This window comes from Geotrypetes seraphini, chromosome 4, assembly GCF_902459505.1.
Source record: "Geotrypetes seraphini chromosome 4, aGeoSer1.1, whole genome shotgun sequence".
Classification (NCBI taxonomy): domain Eukaryota; kingdom Metazoa; phylum Chordata; class Amphibia; order Gymnophiona; family Dermophiidae; genus Geotrypetes; species Geotrypetes seraphini.
This window is the reverse complement of record NC_047087.1, coordinates 315,903,008-315,928,277: the sequence shown is the minus strand read 5'-3', so window position 1 is coordinate 315,928,277 and position 25,270 is coordinate 315,903,008. Positions and strand designations below refer to the sequence as shown.

Here is a 25,270-nt window from a genome sequence, read left to right as displayed (position 1 = left end):
AGACCAAAAGAAAAGCACAGCAACACGATAAGAAGTAAAATAAAACACAAGCCGCAGTGAAAGGCACGAAGCGAACTAAGTTCAGCACAGAGTGTCAAAGACGGACTTCTCGGCTACGTGGAAAACTGAGAACTGGGGAGACGCGCCCTGTGCTTGGCAGGAAGGCACTCGCGCATGCGCGGTGCAGCAGACTCAAAAATTCTGAGTTTTCTACAAGCAAGTCGCTTAGAATGTTTTAAATAGGCGATTTTTCAAATAAAAAAAAATGAACTTGAACTTGCGAGGCTGTCCGCTTCTGGGCTCGTGGATGACCCACATGTGAGTAAAGACTGCCTGCCTGTCCTGGGATAATCTCTTTTTCCAGTGCAATAGGTGTGCCACTCTAGACAAGCGGGACATACAAAAGCAGTCTCAGAAATCTAGGGCAGACTGACTGCACCAGCTCATAACACAGAGGAAACAAAGGAAGAATCCTCTTGTGCCACAGTGATCACTCTATAAATTTTTACAAATGTGTGTAGGGTGACAGGATGAAGTTCCCTGTCACTGGCATTCCATCAGAGGGAGTCTGTGCACTGGAGTGGGCTATGGCTATACCGGGCTACAATCTACTTCATCAGGACAGAGAGGGAAGGTTAGGAGGGGGGGTAGCTCTATACATTAAAGAGGACATCAAAACCACCAGGATCACAGATGTCAAGTACACCGGGGAGTCCCTCTGGGCAAGAGGCAGAGAAAAATGCATGTATCTAGGTGTGGTATACAGACCCCCAAGACAACTGGAAGACATGGACGCAGAATTAATTGAAGACATAGAGAATATCACTCTACGAGGAGAAGCTGTACTGCTAGGGAACTTCAATATGCCTGATGCAGACTGGAACTCATTTTCAGCGACAACCAGCGGTAGCAGGAGGCTCTTAACCTCCATAAAGGGAGCACGTCTCAAACAAATGGTAACGGAGCCCACTAGGGTCCAGGCGATCCTCGACCTGGTACTCACCAACGGGGAAAGCGTCTCAGAGGTCTCAGAAGGAGATACGCTAGCCTCCAGTGATCACAACATAATATGGTTCAACCTTAGAAAAGGCTTCCCTAGATCAAACACGAAAACAAAGGTACTCAATTTCCGGGGCACAGACTTCGCACGCATGGGAGATTTCGTCCATCGGATGCTGCAGGACCAAGCGGAGACCGATGATGTAGAAGCTAAGTGGTTAACACTGAAATCAACCATACATGAAGCAACTAGCCGCTTCATAAAATCAGTAAATAAACGACAAAGAAACAATAAACCCCAATGGTTCACCGCGGAGATCTCGCACCTCATTAAGGAGAAGAAAAAAGCGTTTCTCTCCTACAAGCGCACGGAGAAAAGAAAGGCAAAGGTAGAATATAGGACCAGGTCTACAGCGGTCAAAATGGCAGTTAGGGAGGCAAAACTTCGAGTGGAAGAAATTCTGGCAAAAAAACATTAAAAAGGGGGACAAATCCTTCTTCAGGTATATTAGTGACAGAAAAAGGAACACAGGCGGGATAGTACGCCTTAGAAGACAGGACAAAAATTACGTGGAAGCAGATTCTGATAAAGCCGAACTACTGAATGAATACTTCTGCTCAGACTTCACCTGTGAGGCACCGGGACACGGTCCGCAGTTGAAGGCAACACAAAGCACAGAAGACCCATTTCAGAATTTTGAGTTCACACCAGGTGAAGTTTACAGTGAACTGGCAAGACTCAAGGTGTACAAAGCCATGGGACCGGACAATTTGCATCCAAGAGTGCTCAGAGAATTGAGCGATGTCCAGGCGAAACCATTGGCTGAGCTATTCAATCTCTCCCTAAGTAAGGGGAAAGTTCCCCTGGACTGGAAATTAGCTAATGTCGTTCCTCTGCATAAAAAGGGTTGCAGGGCAGAGGCTGCGAATTATAGACCGGTGAATCTCACATCAATAGTGTGCAAACTCATGGAAACACTAATTAAAAGCAAATTGGACACGATCTTGAATGAATGGAATATTCGGGATCCCAGTCAGCATGGATTCACCAAGGGTAGGTCCTGCCAATCCAATCTCATCAGCTTCTTTGACTGGGTAACAAGAAAGTTGGACTTGGGAGAGTCTTTGGACGTCATGTACCTGGACTTCAGTAAAGCTTTTGACAGTATCCCTCACCGCAGGCTGCTAAGCAAGATGGAATCGATGGGGTTAGGAGAGACACTAACTGCATGGGTCAATGATTGGCTGAGTGGCAGACTTCAGAGGGTGGTGGTTAATGGTACCCTCTCTAAAACATCGGAGGTGACCAGTGGAGTGCCGCAGGGCTCGGTCCTGGGTCCACTCCTTTTCAACATATTCATAGGGGATCTGACTCAAGGGCTTCAAGGTAAAATAACACTATTCGCCGATGACACCAAACTATGTAATATAGTAAGTGAATGCAGTTTACAGAATTATATGGCGCAGGACCTGCTTACATTGGAAAGTTGATCCTCAACCTGGCAGCTAGGCTTCAATGCTAAGAAATGTAAAGTCATGCACCTCGGAAGCGGTAATCCATGCAGGACGTACTTCTTGAACGGAGAAACTTTAACTAGGACTTCAGCAGAACGAGATTTAGGAGTAATCATCAGTGCAGACATGAAAACTGCCAAACAAGTGGAGAAGGCTTCATCTAATGCAAGGCAGATATTGGGTTGTATCAATAGAAGTTTCGTCAGCCGAAAGCCTGAAATCATAATGCCGTTGTACAGGACCATGGTGAGACCTCATCTGGAGTACTGTGTGCAATTCTGGAGGCCACATTACAGTAAAGATGTGCGCAGAATTGAATCGGTTCAGCGGATGACCACCAGGATGAAGGGTCTCTCGTACGAAGAGAGACTGAACAAATTGCAGCTCTACACTCTCGAGGAACATAGGGAGAGGGGAGACATGATCGAAACATTTAAGCACCTCACGGGACGTGTTGAAATGGAAGATGATATTTTCTTTCTCAAGGGACCCTCGGCCACAAGAGGGCACCCGCTCAAACTCAGGGGCGGAAAATTTCATGGCGACACCAGAAAGTATTTCTTCACAGAGAGAGTGGTTGATCATTGGAACAAGCTTCCAGTGCAGGTGATCGAGGCAGACAGCGTGCCAGACTTTAAGAATAAATGGGATACCCATGTGGGATCCCTACGAGGGTCAAGATAAAGAAATTGGGTCATTAGGGCATAGACAGGGGGTGGGTAAGCAGAGTGGGCAGACTTGATGGGCTGTAGCCCTTTTCTGCTGTCATCTTCTATGTTTCTATGTAAGTACTGCTTGGAGCTGTCCACCCACCCCCAGTGGATTGTGGTGCTAAAAAGAACAGCATAGATAACTCAGAAGGCAAGGAGCTCCTCTGGGAGCTGGTTGACATTCAGAAGGAAGAATGTTGGCCCTGAAGGCCACTGCTGACAGGGGCCTGGTGCAGCGGAGTAGAGTGGCAAGACTAATCAGTCCTGACACAGGGGGCTGGTGTAGTGGAGAATGGAAGTCCAATGGTGGGTGGGTCCATGGGAACTTATACACTGGCAGGGAGGGAGTTGGTAGAGAGATCTGGCCCTGTAGTAAAGCCCAGTGATGAGAGGGTCCACCGGCGGAAAGAGCTAAGTAGTAATCGGAGGGCCCGGTAGAGCCTGGAGTCAAGGAAGTAGCTCAGGCTTCACAACCGGTAGTGGGACCAGTGAAGAAGATTTCAGCTGTTGGGGAACCAAGTGGCCAGGGAGTGAGGGACTGGCGGAGGCCCCACAAGGGAAGTCCTCACTGCATGCATCTGCGATAAGACGACTGAGGGACTGGGAGAGCCGTCAGTGCCTGCATGCCAGGATAAGACGACTGAGCAATGGAGAAGCTGGAAGAGACCAAGGCTCAGGGGGAAGGACTGATCGACGGAGGGACTGGCTGGGACGGTGGCACTGGTAGAGATCAGTGGATCTCTAGGAGGTAGCCTGGTAGATCCTAGGAGTATTGTCCAGAGTTTTGAGGTGCATCAGGCAGAAGGACCAATTGGGATGGCGACAACCAGCGGAGGGAAAGGTAAATGGCACTGGAAGCTGCCGAAGACCTGAAGGGCCAAAGGAGGGTTCAAAGAGGTCTTGGGAGAAGACCTGGAGAGACGGAGTCCAAGGAGGGCCCGGAGAAGACCAGGAGGAGGAGATGGAAGACATGGTCAGGGATTTTAATGGAATGCATGGTATATGTGTCTAACCCTGTTTAAGTTGTTTTAATAGAAAACCAAGGTGCCTGGGGGTAGATATATGATGAGTAATACCGCTCAGCCTGGTCACATGATGAGAAGAATGGACCAATTCGCTGCTCTACAGATCTCCTCTGGAAAGACTGCCCGAGTTCGGCCCATGATGAAGCTACACTTCTTGTCACATGCACCTTGAAGAAAACCGGGGACTGTTTCCCACAGATAATGTAAGCCGACAAAATGGACTGGTGATTGTGGCCGTGGAAACAGGCATACCCCATTTAGAGGAATGAGTCAGAACAAATAGACATTCAGAGTCTAAACTCATTGGTGACCTCTAGATATCCAAGCAGCACTTTCTCATGTCCAACTTCATCAAGATGTGTGCTTCCTAGAACCTGTAGGTTGGACCCCATGCAAATAGACTTCCTGATTTACATGAAATGCTGAAATCACCTTAGGCAGAAAGGAAGGAACAATGCACAAGGAAACTCCTTTCTATGAAATTTTTAGGAAAGGTTCCTGACAAGAGAGAGCCTGGAGCTCTGAAACTTGCCACACTGACATCACTGCTACCAGGAAAACTGCTTTGAGTGTCAAGTCCACAAGGGACGCTTCCTCTAAAGGCTCAAATGGGGCCTTGGCAAGACCCTTAAAAAGCACGCTGAGGTCCCACGAAGGGAATGGAAGTTTAAATGGTGGTCACCCTTCAGAAATCTGGCAATGTCTGTATCAGACGTCAGTGAAGGTCTACAGTCCCAAACCCTGAAACAAGACAGCCCAATGACCTGGACCTTCAGCGAAGCCACGGTGAGGCCCTTGTCAAGGCCTATTGGTCTTATAAATATTTCCCTGTAATTTCATCGAGTGTCCCCTAGTCTTTGTAATTTCTGAGAGTGAAAAATCGATCCACTTGTATCCGTTCTACTCCACTCAGAATTTTGTAGACTTCAATCATATCTCCCCTCAGCCATCTCTTTTCCCAAACTGAAGAGCCCTAACTGGTTTAGCCTTTCCTCATATGAGAGGGGTTCCATCCCCTTTACTATCTTGGTCGCTCTTCTTTGAACCTTTTCTAACACCAGTATATGTTTCTTGAGATAAAGAGACCATAATTGAACGCAATACTCCAAATGAGGTCGCACCATGGAGCGATACACAGGCATTATGACATTCTTAGTTTTGTTAAACATCCCTTTTTTAATCATTCCCAGCATCCTGTTTGCTTTTTTGGCCACTGCCACACATTGGGTGGAAGGTTTCATCATATTGTCTACAATGACACCCAGATCCTTTTCTTGGGCACTAACCCCCAAGGTGGACCCTAGTATCCGGTAACTATGATTCAGGTTATTCTTCCCAACGTGCATCACTTTGCATTTGTCCATATTAAATTTCATCTGCCATTTGGATGCCCAGTCTTCCAATTTCCTAAGGTCCGCCTGCAATTTTTCACAATCCGCATGCATTTTAACAACTTTGAACAGTTTAGTGTCATCTGCAAATTAATCACTTCACTCGTCGTTCCAATTTCCAGATCATTTATAAATAAGTTAAATAGCACCGGTCCCAGTACAGACCCCTGCGGCACTCCACTGTTTACTCTCCTCCATTGAGAAAAATTACCATTTAACCCTACCCTCTGTTTTATATCCGATAACCAATTCCTAATCCACAACTGAACTTTGCCACTTATTCCATGACACTTTAATTTTCTCAGGAGCTACTCGTGAGGAACTTTATCAAAAGCTTTCTGAAAATTTGTGAGGCAAGATCTCCCTTGACTAAACCCATACTGACTCCGTCTCATTAAATTATGTTTGTCTACGTGTTCCAAGTGACATAGGAGAATCAAATCCACAATCACAATACATAGACACGAAGGAGTGGAAGAGTCCAAAAAAAGACTAGTGAACTCTGGATATTTCACAAATACCCTTTCTTTATTTCTCAATATAGCACCGACTCGACATGTACATGTTTCGGCCAGACAGACAGCCTTTTTCGCCGTATACAGATTGCTATTGGTGGCGTTTTTCACAGCGGTATTCATATTGTATTCCTTTTGATCTACTAGTGTGTGAATGAAGTAACCATTGGGTGTGAATCCATTTACTTTTACACAAATCATTGAGACTCCTGAGGCAGGCCGTCTGGCCAAAACATGTACATGTCAAGTTGGTGCTATATTGAGAAATAAAGAAAGGGTGTTTGTGAAATATCCGGAGTTCACCAGTCTCTTTTTGGACTCTTCCACTCTTTCATGTCTATGTCTATGTGTTCCACAATTTTATTTTTATAATCGTTTCTACCATTTTGCCCGGCACCAAAGTGAGGCTTACTGGGATGTAATTTCCCAGATCTCCCCTGGAGCCCTTTTTAAAAATCAGTGTAACATTGGCCACCCTCCAATCTTCAGGTATTATAGACAATTTTAGCGACAGGTTACAGATCACTAACAGCAAGTCAGCAATTTCATTTTTGAGTTCTTTTAAAACCCTGGAATGTATACCATCTGGTCCTAGTGATTTATCACTTTTTAACTTGTTGATTTGGCTTAGTACATCTTCCAGATTCACCAAGATTTCTTTCAGTTCCTCCGCATCATCACCCTTGGAAACCATTTCCGGTTCAGGTAGATCTCTTACATCTTCTTCCATAAAGACTGAATCAAAGAATTCATTCACTTTCCCAAAGAAAGACCTGAGCCACTAAGAAATCCACTCTAGGCTGACCAAAGAGTTGCTGCACACCTGTGCCATAGGATACAGATAGGACATAGCCCTCACTGCTTTTGAGAGTCCCCTCCAGAGAGTACCACTGCTCCAAGATCATGATGTTAATATCAGGATGCCAGGGAAAGGCAGAGCACTGAGTTCTCACTGCATACATAAGAGAGAAGGAGCAGGCTGCATGAATAAATCCAACTCATGCAGAGACTCTGAAATAAGATCTGGTAAGGCAGCGAACTTAAACGCAGAACTGTGAGTTTGTCCCCTGGCTCTAAAAACAAAGCAGGATCTACAGAGCAAGCATACATTCCAGGGTCCTCATTTGCAGGAAGAGCATCCCCCTGAAAATAAAGGATCACAAAATGATCATCATCAGTATTTTCTGGGAGAGGTCTCTCAAATTATGAACAGCAGCAGATTGTGAAGAATTGCCCTGCGAGGCATTGCCATGAGGAGACAAGTCAGAGGCGCAATAAGACTGCACAGGAGAAGCACGGCTTTCACAAAAGGCATTCCACAAAAATTTCAGAAAGTCTGAGAAGTCCTCTAGACCTTGGCACTTGGAGTCACCCTTTGATGACTTTAGTTGAACTTCTTGAGCTGCAGGGCATCCGCATCCTGACAAGTAGAACTGTCCGGATTTCCAGGCCCCAACAACAGAAAAGGTCGCCCCAGTGGGTTGCTACACTATTAGTCATCTATCTAAGGAAAGGAGAGGTTAAGGTGGCCATTCTCGCCCCTCCAGACCGCGCGACATGGCGCTAGGACTAGTTTCCAAGTTTCTTTATTCTTTATTCAAACTGGTACCTAAATGGATTACATTACATTATATACCGCAGCTACCTTGCAGTTCAGTGCGGTTAACAGCTAAGAGATACTAACCATATGTAGTATGATCATAATAAATTAATCAAAATATTTACCAAATAATATTTACCAATGATTTTGTAAAAACTAGGGGCTCCTTTTACGAAGGTGCGCTAGCGTTTTCAGTGCACGCACAAAATTAGCACACGCTAGCTGAAAAACTACCGCCTGCTGAAGAGGAATTGGTAGCGATTAGCGCGCATGGCATTTTAGCGTGCGCTATTGTGCGCGTAAAGGCCCTAGCACACCTTTGAAAAGGAGTCCTAGATAAGAGGTTGAGATTGATATATAAGTACTAACTTGTTTGTCCCACATAGCTGCAAATATGCCAAAGTTTTACTAAGAAATCATTTATAAACACATCTCTTTACAGATAGAAAATCAAAAAGTTGTGTTTATACATATGAGGTGCCAAATTCACGCAATCCTTGCATGAACTGGGGGTAGAAGAGCCCAAGGACTCCATCCCAATCAGTTTTGAGTCAAAAATTAAAGTTTTGAATGTGCAGGGAGCTTTTGAAAAAAAGAATGCTAAAATCCAAGATGGCCAATGTCAAGAAATTTGTGACTAAAAACGCAGAAGGGAAAAATTACAGGTGGCAGTAGAACTCACAGTGAAGTAGGAGGGACACAGCAAAAAATTTGGAGTGGATTCTTTCTGCAGATGACTCATGACCATGGGGAAATAACCTGTTTGTCTAGAATGACACCATTATTGCACTGGAAAACTTGTTGTACTACTTGGGATCTAGCTAGGTACTTGGGATCTGAGTTGGCCACTGTTTGAAACAGGATACTGGGCTTGATGGACCTTCGGTCTGTCACAATATGGCAATTATTATGTTCTTCATGTGCTGCGTGAAACATAACGGAAGGGCACTCTTCAAGCAAACAGCCAGCACAAATCTAGCATGAATTAGGGGTAAAAGAGCTTGAGGACCCCATTCCTGCCAATTTTGAGGCAAAACAAGGTGATTTGAAGGATTTGGAGAACTTTGAAAAAAAAACAGGAAATCCAAGATGATCACCTACACAGTTTTAGTGCCAAAGAACAGCTCAAAACTAACCTAATGTTAAAAAAAACATAAGTCTTCAGATGTAGGGGACCCTACAGGAAGTACCAGAAACCTTCAAAAATAGGTTTTTCATACCCCCCACCCCCAAGTTTGCCTATAGGCTTGCTAACTGTGATATGTGCTCTGAAGGTGCTGCAGCCTGCCTCAGATCTATGCAGTAGCTGGATATAAGAACATAAGAATTGCTGCTACTGGGTCAGACCAGTGGTCCATCGTGCCCAGCAGTCCACTCATGCAGCGACCCTTAGGTCAAAGACCAGTGCCCTAACTGAGACTAGCCTTACCTGCGTACGTTCTGGTTCAGCAGGAACTTGTCTAACTTTGTCTTGAATCCCTGGAGGGTGTTTCCCATATAACAGCCTCCGGAAGAGCATTCCGGTTTTCTACCACTCTCTGGGTGAAGAAGAACTACCTTATGTTTGTACGGAATCTGTCCCCTTTTAACTTTAGAGAGTGCCCTCTTGTTCTCTCTACCTTGGAGAGGGTGAACAACCTGTCCTTATCTACTAAGTCTATTCCCCTCAGTACCTTGAATGTTTAGATCATGTCCCCTCTCAGTCTCCTCTTTTCAAGGGAGAAGAGACCCAGTTTCTCTAATCTCTCACTGTACGGCAACACTTCCAGCCCCTTAACCATTTTAGTCAATCTTCTCTGGACCCTTGCAAGTAGTACTATGTCCTTCATGTACAGTGACCAGTGCTGGACACAGTAAGCCACGTGAGGGTGTACCATGGCCCATTACAGTGGCATGATAACCTTCTCTGATCTGTTCATAATCCCTTTCTTAATCATTCCTAGCATTCTCTTTGCCCTTTTCACCGCCGCCGCACATTACACAGACGGCTTCATTGACTTGTCGACCAGTACTCCCAAGTCTCTTTCCTGGGGGGGTTCTCTCCAAATACTGTACCAGACAATCTGTATTCATGTATGATTTTTGTTACCGACGTGCATCACCTTATACTTATCCATGTTAAACCTCATTTGCCATGTCACAGCCCATTTCTTGAGTGAGTTTATGTCACGTTGCAGGTCTTCGTAATCCTTCTGCATCTTCACTACTCTGAATAACTTCGTATCACTCATCGTACCAATTTCCAGGTCGTTTATAAATATGTTGAAGAGCATGGGTCCAAGCACTGAACCCTGCGGCACTCCACTCGTGATGCTTTTCCAGTCCGAGTATTGTCCATTTACCCCCACTCTCTGTTTCCTAAACACCAGCCAGTTTTTAATCCACATGAGTATTTCACCCTCGATTCCATGGCTCGCAATTTTTCAAAGTAGTCGTTCATAGAGAACCTTGTCGAATGCCTTCTAAAAATCCAGATACACAATGTCAATCGGGTCATCCTTGTCTATCTGCCTGTTTACTCCCTCGAAGAAGTGCAGCAAGTTTGACAAGCATGATCTTCCTTTGCTGAAGCCTTGCTGGCTGGTCCTCATCAGATTGTGTCCGTCAAGGTAATCAATGATGCGGTCCTTTATTGGCACCTCTACCATCTTTCCCGGTACTGAAGTCAGACTCACCGGTCTGTAGTTTCCCGGATCTCCGCTCGAACCTTTCTTGAAGATCGGCCTCAATCAGCCAGTCCTCCAATGCCGAGATCTTCAGGCTGCCAGTTGGACCAAAGTCGGACTGATCCTCAACTCCCACAGAACCGCGCACACGAAAGGGAGGAGGCAAAATCACAGGCGAGACCTTGCAGATCCCTAACAGACTTCGCTCAAGCCCCTGCAATTCAGTAAGTGAGCTAAGCTACTAGGGATATAGACGCCAAGATCCACAAAATTTTCAGCAGACTGGCCAGACACGTTCCCAAGGGATTGCAGGATTGTCGATCCAAGTCTGCTTCTTCTCCAAACAGGCGAGATCTGGTGCACAGATAGCCACAAAAAAAATCCTGAAAATAATAAAATAAATAAATAGAGCAGATCAGAAAGACACCTTCCAGCTCACATGCAGTAGGAAAAACAGCAGAGCCCTCTGGAGAAGGAAGAGTTGAAAACCTGGAATGGATTCCTTCTGCACAGCTCTAAAGCATGGGGAGAATATCCTACTGTCCAGACTGACACACCTTTTGCACTAGAAATGGAGTTACTGTTTCCCACTTATTACTTCTTTTTTTTTCTTTTTCCAATAAGGCAGGAGAAGCAAACAGCAATGGGGAAGAAGTGGAGGGGAGAATGGGAAGGGATCTGGCATCATCAGGTTTACACCCTAGGAAGCTGCACAATTATTGTGCCCCTCAGCTCAACTGAAAACCATGAGACTAGGACAGTGGTTTTTAAACATGTTCTGGGGACCCCCAATTCAATTGGGTTTTCGCTTTGAACCGAAAGATAATGGCGGAATAGAAATCTGTAATGTAATGTAATGTAACATATCTCTATGAAAAAAGCCAACAGGATGCTGGGCATCATAAAGAGGGGCATAACAACCAGGACACGGGAAGTCATCATGCCATTGTATCGAGCGATGGTGCGTCCGCATCTGGAATACTGCGTTCAATATTGGTTGCCGTACCTCAAGAAGGACATGGCGGTACTTGAGAGAGTCCAAAGGAGAGCGACGAAACTGGTAAGAGGGCTGGAACACTGCCCATACGCTGAGAGGTTGGATAGGCTGGGACTCTTCTCTCTGGAAAAAAGGAGGCTCAGGGGAGATATGATAGAGACCTTCAAGATCATGAGGGGCATAGAGAGGGTGGATAGGGACAGATTCTTCAGGCTGAAGGGGACAACAGGTACGAGGGGGCATTCGGAGAAACTGAAGGGAGATAGGTTCAAAACAAATGCAAGGAAGTTTTTTTTCACGCAAAGGGTCGTGGACACTTGGAATGCGCTACCGGAGGAAGTGATCAGGCAGAGTACGGTACAGGGATTCAAACAGGGATTGGACGAATTCCTGAGGGATAAAGGGATCGTGGGATACTGAGGGAGGAGCTGGGATGTAACACAAGTATAGAAAGCTAATAAGTATAGAAACCCAACCAGGTCGTGCATGCGCAAGACCGGAGGGTTAGGACTTCGATGGGAAGATGGGACTTCAATGGGAAGCCAAGGAGGCAGGGGAGCCCCTTCTGGTGATTCAGACAGGTCGTGACCTGTTTGGGCCGCCGCGGGAGCGGACTGCCGGGCAGGATGGACCTATGGTCTGACCCGGCGGAGGCACTGCTTAATAGAGAATGACACGGGGAAAAAAATTTTGTCCCCATCTGCCCTGTCCTCGTGAGCTCATCTCCGTCCCCGCGAGCTCGGTCCCCATCCCATCCCCGCGAGCTCAGTCCCCGTCCCCACCCCATCCCCGCAAACCATCTGATCCCATGTGCTCCCTACCTTCCAAACAAGGAAATGTACCAAATAGGCGCACCCCCACTGGAAAAACCTATTACTATCCCTCAGATGGGAGAGGCACCTTACTGGCCTCCCTAAATCTTGCTGCAGAAATACCAAAGATCTATCTCATAAAAATGGATTTATGCCTGGAGAAAGAAAAACACCTTCCCCCCGTCCCCTTATAATATTTAGTTTTCCTGAATTCTTCTGCAATTAAAAATCAGTATTGATTTCTGTAAAATTTGCAATTTTACTGTTTTGTACATCACTTAGAATTTTGAATAAACGATTAATCAAATTTTTAATAAATTTGAAAACTTTTAATAAACTTGAAATGGTAAAAACCTTTGTAAGGAAAAGGCAGGAAAAGGAGATCTTGAGAGAGAATGATGGGGAAAAATAGAGAGAGGCTAAGACAGAGATAAATGAGAGCATGTGCTCTGAGGCTAATCTCTTCTTCCTTATGCACCCCCCCCAGGCTTGAAACTTAAATTTATTTTTCCTTACAAAGGATCGCGCGGTCCAGTAGCCCCCTTCCGCCCGATCGCCGCATCCCACCATCTACCTTCCTCCTTCCCTTCCCCTCACCTTATGTGCCAAATTGTTCTTCTCCCAGCAGCATGCTTTCAGCAAGTCGCAGGTGCACGGCTGCTTCAGTTGAAACTTCTCCTCTGACGCAACTTCTTGTTTCTGGTTCCGTCAGAGGAGGATTCAACTGAAACAGAATGCCCGCGTGTGACTTGCTGAAAGCATGCCGCTGGGAGAAGAACAATTCGTCACATAAGGTGAGGGAGGGAGAGAAATTGCAGGACACAGCGATCGGGCGGGAGGGGGATCCTGGACCGCGCAATCCATGACTGCACGTCGTGTTTCTTTCACTGTGGAGACAAGATCATTCACCGCTCCATGGAGTGGTGAATGGCCTTGTCCCCGTCCCCAAAGCAACTACTATTTTCTCGCTCCCCGTTTCAGCGAGGTACCCGTGGCTCCCCAAGGCTAGCCACGGGTATCAACCACCGTGTCATTCTCTAGTGCCCAACTCTGGCCCTCGAGGGCCATAATCCAGTTGGGTTTTCAGGATTTCCCCAGTGAATTTGCATAAGATCTATTTGCCTACACTGCTTCCATTGTATGCATATTGATCTCATGCATAGTCATTTGGGAAATCCTGAAAACCTGACCTAGCAAGGGCCGAAGTTGGGCACCCCTGCTTGATTATACATTTACAACATTAACTAAAAGAAGCTATATATATTGTCATTCTATTTTAATTCCAAATAAATTATTTTTACATAATTTAATGCTTAAAATCTCTAATGAGTGTGAAAACTTCTTATAAACATATAGAACCCCCCTTCAAAATTCAACTATACAGTGACTTATCAGAACTTGATCAAATGCCCATCATTTTCCATGTAAAGTCGATTCTCATGTCGAACTGCTCTTACAGTCCGTCTTTATTTTAATCCATTCTGAGTTCCAAATTTAATAATAATCCTCCAGATCAATGTTTGAATTCCATCTTGATCTTATTCCTCTTAGCTGAATAAATAACAGTCTAGCCCATCACAGCGCTGTTTCACTATAAAGCATCTTCAGGAGCTAAAACTGTAAGGGGCTTCAAAGCTCATCTTACATTCGCAGTTGTCCAGGGTAGGTATTAACTCCCTTTCATGCTTCCTTTTTTTTTTTTTTTTTCAAATTCTTTATTCATTTTTCCATCTAGCATCAAGAACACAATATTACATCATTTAAACCCCTATTCAGGAAACGACTATAGACAACATTAATAGCTTCTTTTGTAAATGTGAATGGAAGCTACAGGTTAATATTCCCTTTGATGTGAATTGATTTTGGTATACCTAATATATGCCTGTCACTTCTATTATATGAAAATCTGCCTCATGCCTATTCATTAGGGATATCTTGAAAACCCAACTAGCTGGGGAACCGCAGCACAGGTTTAAGAACCACTAGTTTAGGAGACCACCGCAGAGTGAGGCACACCAAGCTGCTGTCCACAGATTGTGAGAAACTTTCTTCTAAGTTTGGTTCAACACGTACCTGTGCCCCTCCTTTCTTTTTTTTTTTAAATTCTTTATTCATTTTATAACTTACATCAAGTGCACATTAAGTATCAAACAATTATAATACATCACTTGAAAAATCTTCAACATCATACACCAAGAAAGATTTAACTCCCACCCCCCTCCCAAATTCATATATGACTAAAATATACTACCCGAAAATAATATCTTATGCCATTCATATAAATTTTCTTAATGAAAAAACCAACCCCCCCACCCCAAATCCACATGTGTATTAAACTTGGGAAAAGTGTAACTTATTCATTATAATAATTTAATAATGGTCTCCACACATCCTTAAATTTATTATAATAACCTTTTTGAACTGCCAATGATCTTTCCATTTTATACACATGACAAACTGAATTCCACCAAAAACAACAATTCAGTCTACTACAGTCCTTCCAATTATAAGTTATTTGTTGTATGGCAATTCCTGTTAATATCATCAAAAGCTTGTTATTTTTTTTTTACCTGTGCCTCTCCTTTCAATCCTGAGTCAAGCATTTAAAAAGGTCCATAAAGCACAGTTACTTACCGTAACAGGTGTTATCCAGGGACAGCAGGCAGATATTCTTGACTGATGGGTGACGGCACCGACGGAGCCCCGGTACGGACAATTTTAGAGTGATTGCACTCTAAGAACTTTAGAAAGTTCTAGCTAGGCCGCACCGCGCGTGCGCGAGTGCCTTCCCGCCCGACAGAGGCGCGTGGTCCCCAGTTAGAATAAGCCAGCTAAGAAGCCAACCCGGGGAGGTGGGAGGGACGCAAGAATATCTGCCTGCTCTCCCTGGATAACACCTGTTACGGTAAGTAACTGTGCTTTATCCCAGGACAAGCAGGCAGCATATTCTTGACTGATGGGTGACCTCCAAGCTAACAAAAAGAGGGATGGAGGGAAGGTTGGCCATTAGGAGAATAAATTTTGTAAAACAGATTGGCCGAAGTGTCCATCCCGTCTGGAGAATGCATCCAGACAATAGTGAGAAGTAAAAGTATGAACTGAGAACCAAGTAGCAGCCTTGCAGATTTCCTCAATAGGAGTGGAACGGAGGAAAGCTACAGACGCTACCATAGCTCTAATTTTGTGGCCCGTGACAAAACCTTCCAGAGTCAGGCCCGACTGAGCATAACAAAAAGAAACGCAAGCAGCAAGCCAATTGGACAGAGTGCGTTTAGATACAGGATGACCCAACTTGTTAGGATCAAATGACAAAAACAGTTGAGGAGATGATCTGTGAGGTTTGGTGCGATCAAGATAGTAAGCCAGAGCACGTTTACAATCCAAAGTATGCAAAGCCTGTTCACCTGGATTAGAATGAGGCTTTGGGAAAAAAACAGGTAGAACGATGGATTGGTTAAGATGAAATTCAGACACAACCTTAGGAAGGAACTTGGGATGTGTACGGAGGACGACCTTATCATGGTGAAAAACAGTGAAAGGTGGATCCGCCACCAGTGCATGGAGCTCACTGACCCTCCTGGCAGAAGTGAGAGCTATTAGAAAGACCAATTTCCAGGTTAGAAATTTGAAATGCGTTGAGGCCAACGGCTCGAAAGGAGGCTTCATTAACGCAGAAAGAACCAAATTAAGATCCCATACAACAGGAGGGGCCTTAAGAGGTGGTTTCACATTGAAAAGGCCCTTCATGAACTTTGAAACTAAGGGATGAGCTGAGAGGGGTTTTCCATGAATCGGCTCATGAAAAGCTGCAATGGCACTAAGGTGGACCCTTATCGAAGAGGATTTAAGACCAGAGTCAGATAAGGACAATAGATAGTCCAACACCAATCCCACTGCTGTAGATATGGGATTATGGTGATGTAACAGGCACCAGGAAGAAAACCGAGACCACTTTTGTTGGTAACATTGAAGAGTAGACGGTTTCCTGGAGGCATCAATAATAGAACGGACAGGCTGAGAAAGGAGAGTATGAGCTGGAGTCAGCCCGAGAGATACCAAGCTGTCAGGTGCAGAGACTGTAAGTTGGGATGAAGCAGTGTTTGCTGATGCTGTGTAAGCAGTGAAGGAAACAGAGGAAGAGGTATGGGTTCCCTGGAACTGAGTTGAAGTAGAAGGGAAAACCAATGCTGTCTGGGCCACCGTGGAGCGATGAGAATCATGGTGGCTTGTTCCCTCTTGAGCTTGAATAAGGTGCGCAGCATGAGCGGAAGAGGAGGGAATGCATAAAGGAAGAGATTGGTCCAATCTAGGAGAAATGCATCGGGTCCAGACGGTGAGGAGAGTAAAGTCTGGAGCAAAACAGGGGCAGTTGATGGTTGTGGGGAGCTGCAAAAAGATCCACTTGAGGAGTGCCCCATTGAGAGAAAATGAACTGGAGAGTCGAGGGGTCGAGAGTCCATTCGTGAGGTTGAAGGATTCTGCTGAGATTGTCTGCTAAGCAATTCTGTTCCCCCTGGATGTAGACTGCCTTCAGGAATAGGTGACGAGCAGTCGCCCAGGTCCAAATCCTTTGAGCTTCCTGACATAAGGGACGGGATCCCGTTCCTCCCTGTTTGTTGATGTAGTACATTGCAACTTGGTTGTCTGTGCAAATGAGAAGAACTTGAGGAAAAAGGAGATGTTGGAAAGCTTTGAGGGCGTAAAACATCGCTCTGAGTTCCAGGAAATTGATGTGGTGTTTCTTTTCCTGGGTGGTCCAAAATCCCTGAGTTTGGAACTCGTTCAAGTGAGCTCCCCATGCATAGGGGGAGGAATCCGTGGTGATGACCAGTTGATGAGGAGGTAGATGGAACAGTAGACCTCTGGATAGATTTGATGATTTCAACCACCAAAGAAGCGACTGTCGAAGAGACGAGGTCACAGATATGTGTCGTGAACAAGGATCCGTCGCTTGTGACCACTGAGTCGCTAGGGTCCATTGAGGAGTACGCAGGTGGAGACGTGCGAAGGGAGTGACATGTACTGTGGAGGCCATGTGTCCCAAGAGTACCATCATGTGATTCGCAGAGATGGAAGGTTGCTGGAACACCTGCTGACAGAGATGAAGGATGGTGTGAAGGCGGTTTGGAGGAAGAAAAGCCCTCATCTGAACAGTATCCAGAATGGCTCCAATGAATTGAAGTCGCTGAGTTGGAATGAGGTGCGACTTGGGTAGATTGATTTCGAACCCCAACAGTCGAAGGAAGTAAATGGTCTGATCGGTGGCTTTGTGAACGGACTGAGGAGAAGGAGCCTTGATGAGCTAGTCGTCCAGGTAAGGGAAGACTTGAAAGTTGTGGGAGCGGAGATAAGCTGCGACCACAATCAGACATTTGGTGAATACCCTGGGCGAGGAGGCTAGGCCGAAGGGTAGCACCTTGTATTGGTAATGATGTTGATTGACAAGAAAGCGAAGATATTGTCTGGACATCAGATGAATTGGAATGTGAGTATACGCCTCCTTGAGATCGAGGGAACATAGCCAGTCTTCCTGAGAAAGAAGAGGGTATAGGGTGGCAAGAGATAACATCTTGAACTTCTCCTTGACCAGACATTTGTTGAGATCCCTGAGATCTAATATTGGTCTGAGATCTCCGGTCTTTTTGGGTACAAGAAAGTACCGGGAATAAAATCCCAGGCCTTGCTGGTCCAGAGGAACTGGTTCGATGGCATTGAGAAGAAGGAGGGATTGAACCTCCTGAGCGAGGAGGGGGGACTGAGCCTTGTTGGAAGCAGACTCTTTTGGCAGACTTACAGGTGGAGGAGTCTGAAAATTTAGGGAGTAGCCGTGGGCGATGATAGCAAGTACCCACTGGTCGGAGGTGATTGCTTCCCAGCGAGATAGAAAAATTTGTAGTCGACCTCCTATGGGCTGAGGTAGAGGACATGAGGGAGGAAGACTGGCAATGTCCTGGAGAAAGGAGTCAAAAGGGCTGCGTCGACTTAGGTTGAGTAGCCGGTTTGACAGTGGGCTGCTGTTGTTGACGAGCCTGTTGCTGCTGCTGACGCTGTCTGCGAGGTTGAGGAGGATGAGGCTGAGCTGGTCGAGCAGAAAACCTCCTTTGATATGAAGATTGTTGCCTGAATGGACGAGGAGGAGGAGGTTTCTCCTTGTTTTTCAACAAGGTGTCCCACCTAGTTTCATGGGCGGAGAGCTTTTGTGTGGTGGTATCCATGGACTCCCCAAACAGCTCATCCCCTAGGCAAGGCGCATTGGCAAGCCGGTCCTGATGGTTTACGTCCAGTTCCAAGGCACGCAGCCATGCTAATCTTCTCATTGCTACAGAGATAGCAGTAGCACGAGACGTCAGTTCAAAAGTATCATAAATAGAACGGACCATAAACTTCCTGAGTTGCAAAAGACTAGAGGTACATTGCTGAAAAGCAGGAAGTTTACGGTCCGGAATATACTTTTGAAAAGAGGTTACCTGTTGAACGAGATGCTTCAGGTAAAATGAAAAATGGAATGCGTAATTACCTGAGCAGTTGGCCAGCATGGCATTTTGGTAAAGACGCTTTCCAAATTTGTCCATGGCCTTTCCTTCCCTGCCAGGAGGGACAGAGGCATACATACTGGCTCCTGCAGATTTCTTCAGGGTTGACTCTACCAACAGAGATTCATGGGGAAGTTGGTATTTGTCAAATCCAGGTATTGGAATCACTTTATACAGAGATTCCAGTTTTCTTGGGGCTCCTGGGATTGTCAAAGGAGTTTCAAGATTTTTATAAAAAGTTTCCCTCAAGATGTCATGGAGGGGTAACTTTAAAAACTCTTTAGGAGTTTGGTCAAAATCCAAGGCATCCAAAAATGCCTTGGATTTTTTAGAGTCAGACTCTAAAGGAATAGACAGAGTGTCTGACATCTCCTTTAAAAATTTAGTGAAGGAGGAGTGCTCTGGCTTAGCAGTAGTATCCTGCACTGATGGTTCCTCCTCATCAGATGTGTAATCCTCCTCGGTACCGAGGGGATCATCTGAATCGTCCCACAAGTCAGGGTCCCGTACCGATTGTAAATGGCCCTGGGAAAGTGGAGTCGATGTATCAGTATGTTTAGTCTTGCGTACCGATTTACCAGACCGAGTGGATACGGTAGCTGGAGAATGTAGAACGGTACGAGGTTCAGAGAACAGTACCGGCTCCGACACCGTAGTAGTAGCACGCCGTTTTGGTTCAGCTGACAGAACAGGCATGGACAAAGATTTTTGCGGTGCCGAAACAGTCGATGACAATAAAAGAGGCTGTTCGACAGACGGCACCGACGGCTCAGTCGGTACCGACACTGGAAGGTTCGGAGACAATAGAGCCGGGAGCAACTGTTGGAGTTGCTGCTTAAGCTGGACCTGGAGGATAGAGGCAATGCGCTCATCCAACGTTGGTCCCGATGGCACCGGTACCGGTTTTTTCTTGCTCGGTACCTTCGGTGCCGCTCGACGCTCGGGAGAAGTCGATGACGAGGCAGATACTTCAATGGGAGCGGAGCGTTTACGGGGCCGGCGCTCAGTCTGCAGGACTTGGCTCACTGCATGCTCGACTGGCGGGCCTAGAACAGTAGGGGAAGGCTTCTTAGCCGGCTTACCTACAGGAGTCGACATCGACGATGGATCTGGCGGTGCCGAGGTAGTCGGAGTCGATTTGGAGGAAGTCGTCGACGTCGATACCGGTGCAACTTCCATAGCGGTACCGAAAAGGATCCGCTGTTGAATTTGTCGATTTTTTAAAGTTCTTTTTTGTAAAGAACTACAGCGGGTGCAGGTTTCAGCCCTATGGTCCGGACCCAGACACTGGAGGCACCACTTGTGTGGGTCGGAGAGGGAGATAGGACGTGCACACCGCTGACACTTTTTGAAACCCGGTGACGGGGGCATGAAGGGAAATACTGCTGTAGCAAAATCGAAGCCCGAGGCTTCGATGGTGCCAACAGGCCCCGCCGGGTCAGATTCGACAAAAAAAATGAAAAATAAAAAGTTTTTTGTTTTTTTTTTTACACAAAAAGTAAAGAAGAAAGAAGAAATAAAATATGAAGAAAAAAATACGCGCGAGCGGGAAGGCAAGTGAATTAGAAAAAAAAAAACTTCCAACAGCCGTTGGAAACACGCGTCTTCTTAGCTCCGCGGAATTAAGAAAACTGGGGACCGCGCGCCTCTGTCGGGCGGGAAGGCACTCGCGCACGCGCGGTGCGGCCTAGCTAGAACTTTCTAAAGTTCTTAGAGTGCAATCACTCTAAAATTGTCCGTACCGGGGCTCCGTCACCCATCAGTCAAGAATATGCTGCCTGCTTGTCCTGGGATAAAGCTAATAACTGCCTTCATTCTTTCTTACTCACAACCGGATTTATTTTTACCTTCTCTTTAACCCTACCTTACACATAACACTCACATAGTCCTGCCTCTCCTGCGTTAACTCTCCCTAGTAAGCCTATGTTATCAATCTACTTTCACCTTCATCTTATAAGACTAGCCACCACTGTTTCACAAGCCTAAGAAACTCACCTATATCCATATCTAGATTGTAAGCTTGGTCCTTGGTCCAACCTGCCCTCTAAATGTCCTCCCAGCCAGCCCTCATCCTACTCATGTGAGTCACACCTCAATGTAACAAATCTTATTTTTGTTCCTCTCTTCTTTCATTCCTGATTCCTCTCTCACTCCTCATTTCTTATGCCCCTGGATGTCTCACTGCCATCTAAAACTGAATATGGCTAGAACCAAGCTCCTTATCGTTCCACCTAAATCCACTTCCTCCTCCCTCCATTCTCCATTTCTGTGGACAACACTCTCCTATTCCCTGTCTCATCAACTCGCAACCTTGGGGCTATCTTTCACTCCTCGCTCTCCTTCTTTACTCAGATCTCACAAACCGCTAAAGCCTGTCACTTCTTCCTCTGTAATATTACCAAATCTGACCTTTCCTTTCCGAGCACACTAGCAAAACTCTTATCCACACTCTCATCACCTTTCGCTTAGCCTACTGTAACTTGCTTCTGCTCAATCATCTCTCGCCCCTTCAATCTGTTCAAAATTCTACTGCATGACTTATATTCTGCAGACCTTACATACTCACATTACCTCTCTCCTCAAGTCACTTCATTGGTTCCCATCCATTTCTGTATACTGTACAGTTCAAACTCCTCTTACTGATTTACAAGTGCATTCACTCTGAAGCCCCCCAATATCTCTCCTCACTTATCTTCCCCTACGCACCCCACCCTCGTGAGCTCCATTCATCAGGTATGTCCCTCTTATCCAGGGGTGGAAAATCACAGATGGGTTTTCAAGATTTCTACAATAAATATGCATAAGATTGATCTGCATACAATGGAAACAGTCCATGCAGTTAATCTTGTGCATATTCATTGTGGAAAGCTTGAAAACCCGACTGGGTCATGGCCCTCAAGAACCGTGATTGCCCAACCCTACACTTATCCATACCCTTCTCCTCCTTTGCTAACTCCAGACTCTGTCCCTTTTATCTTGCTGCACCATATGCCTGGAACAGGCTGCCTGAGTCAATGTGCCAAGCTCTGTCTCTAGCAGTATTCAAATCGAAGCTAAAAGCCCATTTTTTCTAGGCTACTTTCAACTCTTAACTCCCACTCATCGTATGATAATTATGTCCATCCTCTTATTCTCTCTGCAAGAAACTCCCCAATCCCTATATGTCCTTTCTGTCCTAATTAGATTGAACATAAGTATTGCTGCTGCTGGGTCAGACCAGTGGTCCATCATGCCCAGCAGTCCGCTCACGCGGCGGCCCCCGGTCAAAGACCAGTGCTCTAAATGAGTCCAGCCTCACCTACGTACATTCCAGTTTAGATTGTAAGCTCTTCTGAGCAGAGATCCCATTAGTCGGGACTGATCCTTTGATGATGGAATGAAATACGGATTATTGCCCTAATGTTGCTGGGAAAATACTAAACTTCTAATGCCTTCTCATTTGGGCTTTATAACAAGCTCCCTATAACAGCACAGAAATAGGAGGAGAACCTTTGCTGTTTTTTCTTTTCTTGGTAGGTGTTGCAGGTTTTGCTGGAACAAGTGGTGGTGGAGGCTCATTCACTCTTTCTTCTCGCTCTTTTTTCTTTCTGGCTTGGTCTTTTTCTAATTTTTCTATAAAATAGTTACTGTAAAATAAATAAAAGGTTAATTAGGTGTTAAAAAGGTGATCTTCACTCTTGTCAATAATATCACTGTTTTCACTTGTGTATTTATAAATAGCTGATATTAATGGGAGATTAGGTTTCTACCTTCAATAAAGCACAGTTACTTACCGTAACAGGTGTTATCCAGTGACAGAAGGCAGATATTCTCACATGTGGGTGACGTCATCCATGGAGTCCCAATGCGAACAGCTGCAAAGGTGCTGTTTCACTTTAAGAACTTCATTTTTTTTTTGTAAATCTTTATTCATTTTCAAATATTACAACAAGAGTTAATCAGAAAAATTTTAACAAATCACTTGACAATCTTACTTATACTCCTTAAAATATATAAATATAAAAGAATCCCTTCTCTCCCACCCATATATTAATAATAAACAATTATCAATTATTGTATTTCCCACTCCCACCTTCCCTATATCTTATCTAATACTAAGGTGTTTAAGAACTTTAGAAAGTTTGCGACTGACCACACCGCTCATGCACGAGTGCCTTCCCACCCAACGTAGGCGCGCATCTCCTCAGTTTAGATAGCCAGCTAAGAAGCCAACCAGGGGAGGTGGGTGGATTGTAAGAATATCTGCCTGCTGTCCCTGAATAACACCTGTTACGGTAAGTACTGTAACTGTGCATTATCCCAGGACAAGCAGGCAGCATATTCTCACATGTGGGAGACCTTAAAGTTAACCAGAATGGGATGGTGGGAGTATTGACGTTCAGGAAAATAAATTTTGTAATACTATTTGGCCAAAGTGGCCATCCCGTATGGAATAGGATTCCAGACAGTAAATGTGAAGTGAAGGCATGAACCGAGGACCAAGTTGCAGCTTTGCATATTTCAACAATAGGAATGGATCTACAGAAAGATATTGAAGCTGCCATAACTCTAACTTTGTGGGCTGTGACTCAACCTTCCAGTTGCAACCCAGCCTGAGCATAACAAAACAAGATGCAAGCAGCCAACAAATTGGAAATTGTCCTCTTAGAAACTGGATGCCCCAACTTATTTGGGTCAAAGGAGACAAAAAGTTGTGGAGTAGATCTATGTGATTTACTCCTTTACAAATAGTAGGCCAATGCTCGTTTGCAGTCCAGAATATGAAGAGCTGTTTCTCCAGGTTGAGAATGAGGCTTGGAAAAGAACACTGGGAGAATAATCGATTGGTTGAGATTAAATTCTGTAGTAGCTTTGGGTAAGAATTTCGAATGGGTGCGGAGTACCACCTTATCATGATGAAATACTGTAAATGGTGCATCTGCTACCAAAGCTTGTAGTTCACTAACTCTGCAAGCAGATGTGAGAGAAATGAGGAAGACTACCTTCCAAGTAAGATATTTAAGATGAGCCATAGACATTGGTTCAAATGGAAGCTTCATCAAATGAGTAAGTACAACATTGAGATCCCAAACTACTGGAGGTGGTTTGAGAGGTGGTTAGACATTGAAAAATCCTTTCATAAATCTGGAAACCACAGGATGAGCAGAGAGGTTTTCCATCCAATGGTTGATGAAAAGCAGCAATTGCATTGAGATGGACTCTAATGGAGGTGGATTTGAGGCCAGACTGGGATAAATTAAAAAGATAATCCAGAATCGAAGACAAGGAGGGAGACTGAGGCTCCTGATGATGAAGATTGCAGCAAACAGAAAACCGACTCCATTTTTGAGTGTAACATTGCCTTGTGGCTGGTTTTCTGGAAGCATCTAAAATGTCTCTAACAGATTGAGAAACTGAAGGTGTGAAGTTATCCCGAGAGGTACCAGGTTGTCAGATGTAGAGACTGTAGGTTGGGATGAAAAAGAGACCCGTGACTCTCTGTAAGCAGAGACGGAAAGATTGGTAGTAGAGAATGACACGGGGAAAAAATCTGTCCCTGTCATTGCCCCGTCACCGGACCACCATCCCCTTCACTGCCCCGTCACCGGACCACCGTCCCCTTCACCGCCCAGTCCCTGCCTTCCCCTTCACCGCCCCGTCCCCGAAGCATCCACTCTTTCCTCTCGCCACCTCACCGCCCTTCAGCGACCCGAGAATCTCCCTCCCCCTTAAATTCGCGGCGTAAAGAAACTTAAGGGAGGGAAGGTGCGCGGTCACCATTCTCCGGCCAAATCTATCTCCCTCCCTCCCCTTACCTTCGCAGCACTTTAGAAAAGAAACTGATGCTGGCGAAGCCTGCCTGTGCCGCGCTACAGTTGCTTATGTGCGGGCGGAAGCTTCTCCTCTGAGCAACAGCAGCAGACCAGCCCCAGACCACTGGACCGCAACCACAATGAGCTCTCCTGCAGCTCTACTAAAGGTTTGACGCCTAGGCAGGCCTGTCCACCGGCAACCTGGCCAAAGGGTTACTTGCAGGGACCAAAGGGCCAAATCAAGAAACTACTACTTGCGGGGATCAAAAGGCCAAGAAACTACCTCCTACAGAAAAACACCATCTCTATCCTCACACATCACTACTACATATAACATGCCACCAACATTCCAGGCCTCCCCCCTTTCCACTACATCCCCAACCCTCCTCACAACACTATACTTCACCATCCCCATCGTCACAGACAAAGGCAAACATGGTGACCTAGCCTCTCAATACAAAAACAACCTTACCAGAAACCCTGCCAACCTCATCCCCATCCTACCCTCCCCACCAGCAATACACTCAAATTTGCACTCATCAATGCAAGATCAGTTAACAACAAGACCTTCCTCCTCCATGTCCTCATCTGTGACAAGAGGGACTCCCTCATAGTCACCGAAACCTAGCTCCAAGACAATGATGGGATAGCACTAGGCGAATTGTGTCCTCCAGGCTACCAGGCCCTAGCCTGCTCACACACCACTGGGAAAGGG

General features: G+C 45.5%; 1 protein-coding gene across 5 annotated transcripts in view; it reads right to left on the bottom strand.

Moving 5' to 3' along the window:
- Positions 1-25,270, bottom strand: part of ENO4 (enolase 4) — a 249,582-nt gene that overhangs the window by 93,293 nt on the left and 131,019 nt on the right. For all 5 annotated transcript variants that reach the window (XM_033943107.1, XM_033943106.1, XM_033943104.1 and 2 more), the window contains exon 4: positions 22,253-22,389. In XM_033943107.1, the coding sequence (XP_033798998.1) occupies positions 22,253-22,389 (137 nt within the window). The remainder of the gene's footprint in view (positions 1-22,252; positions 22,390-25,270) is intronic.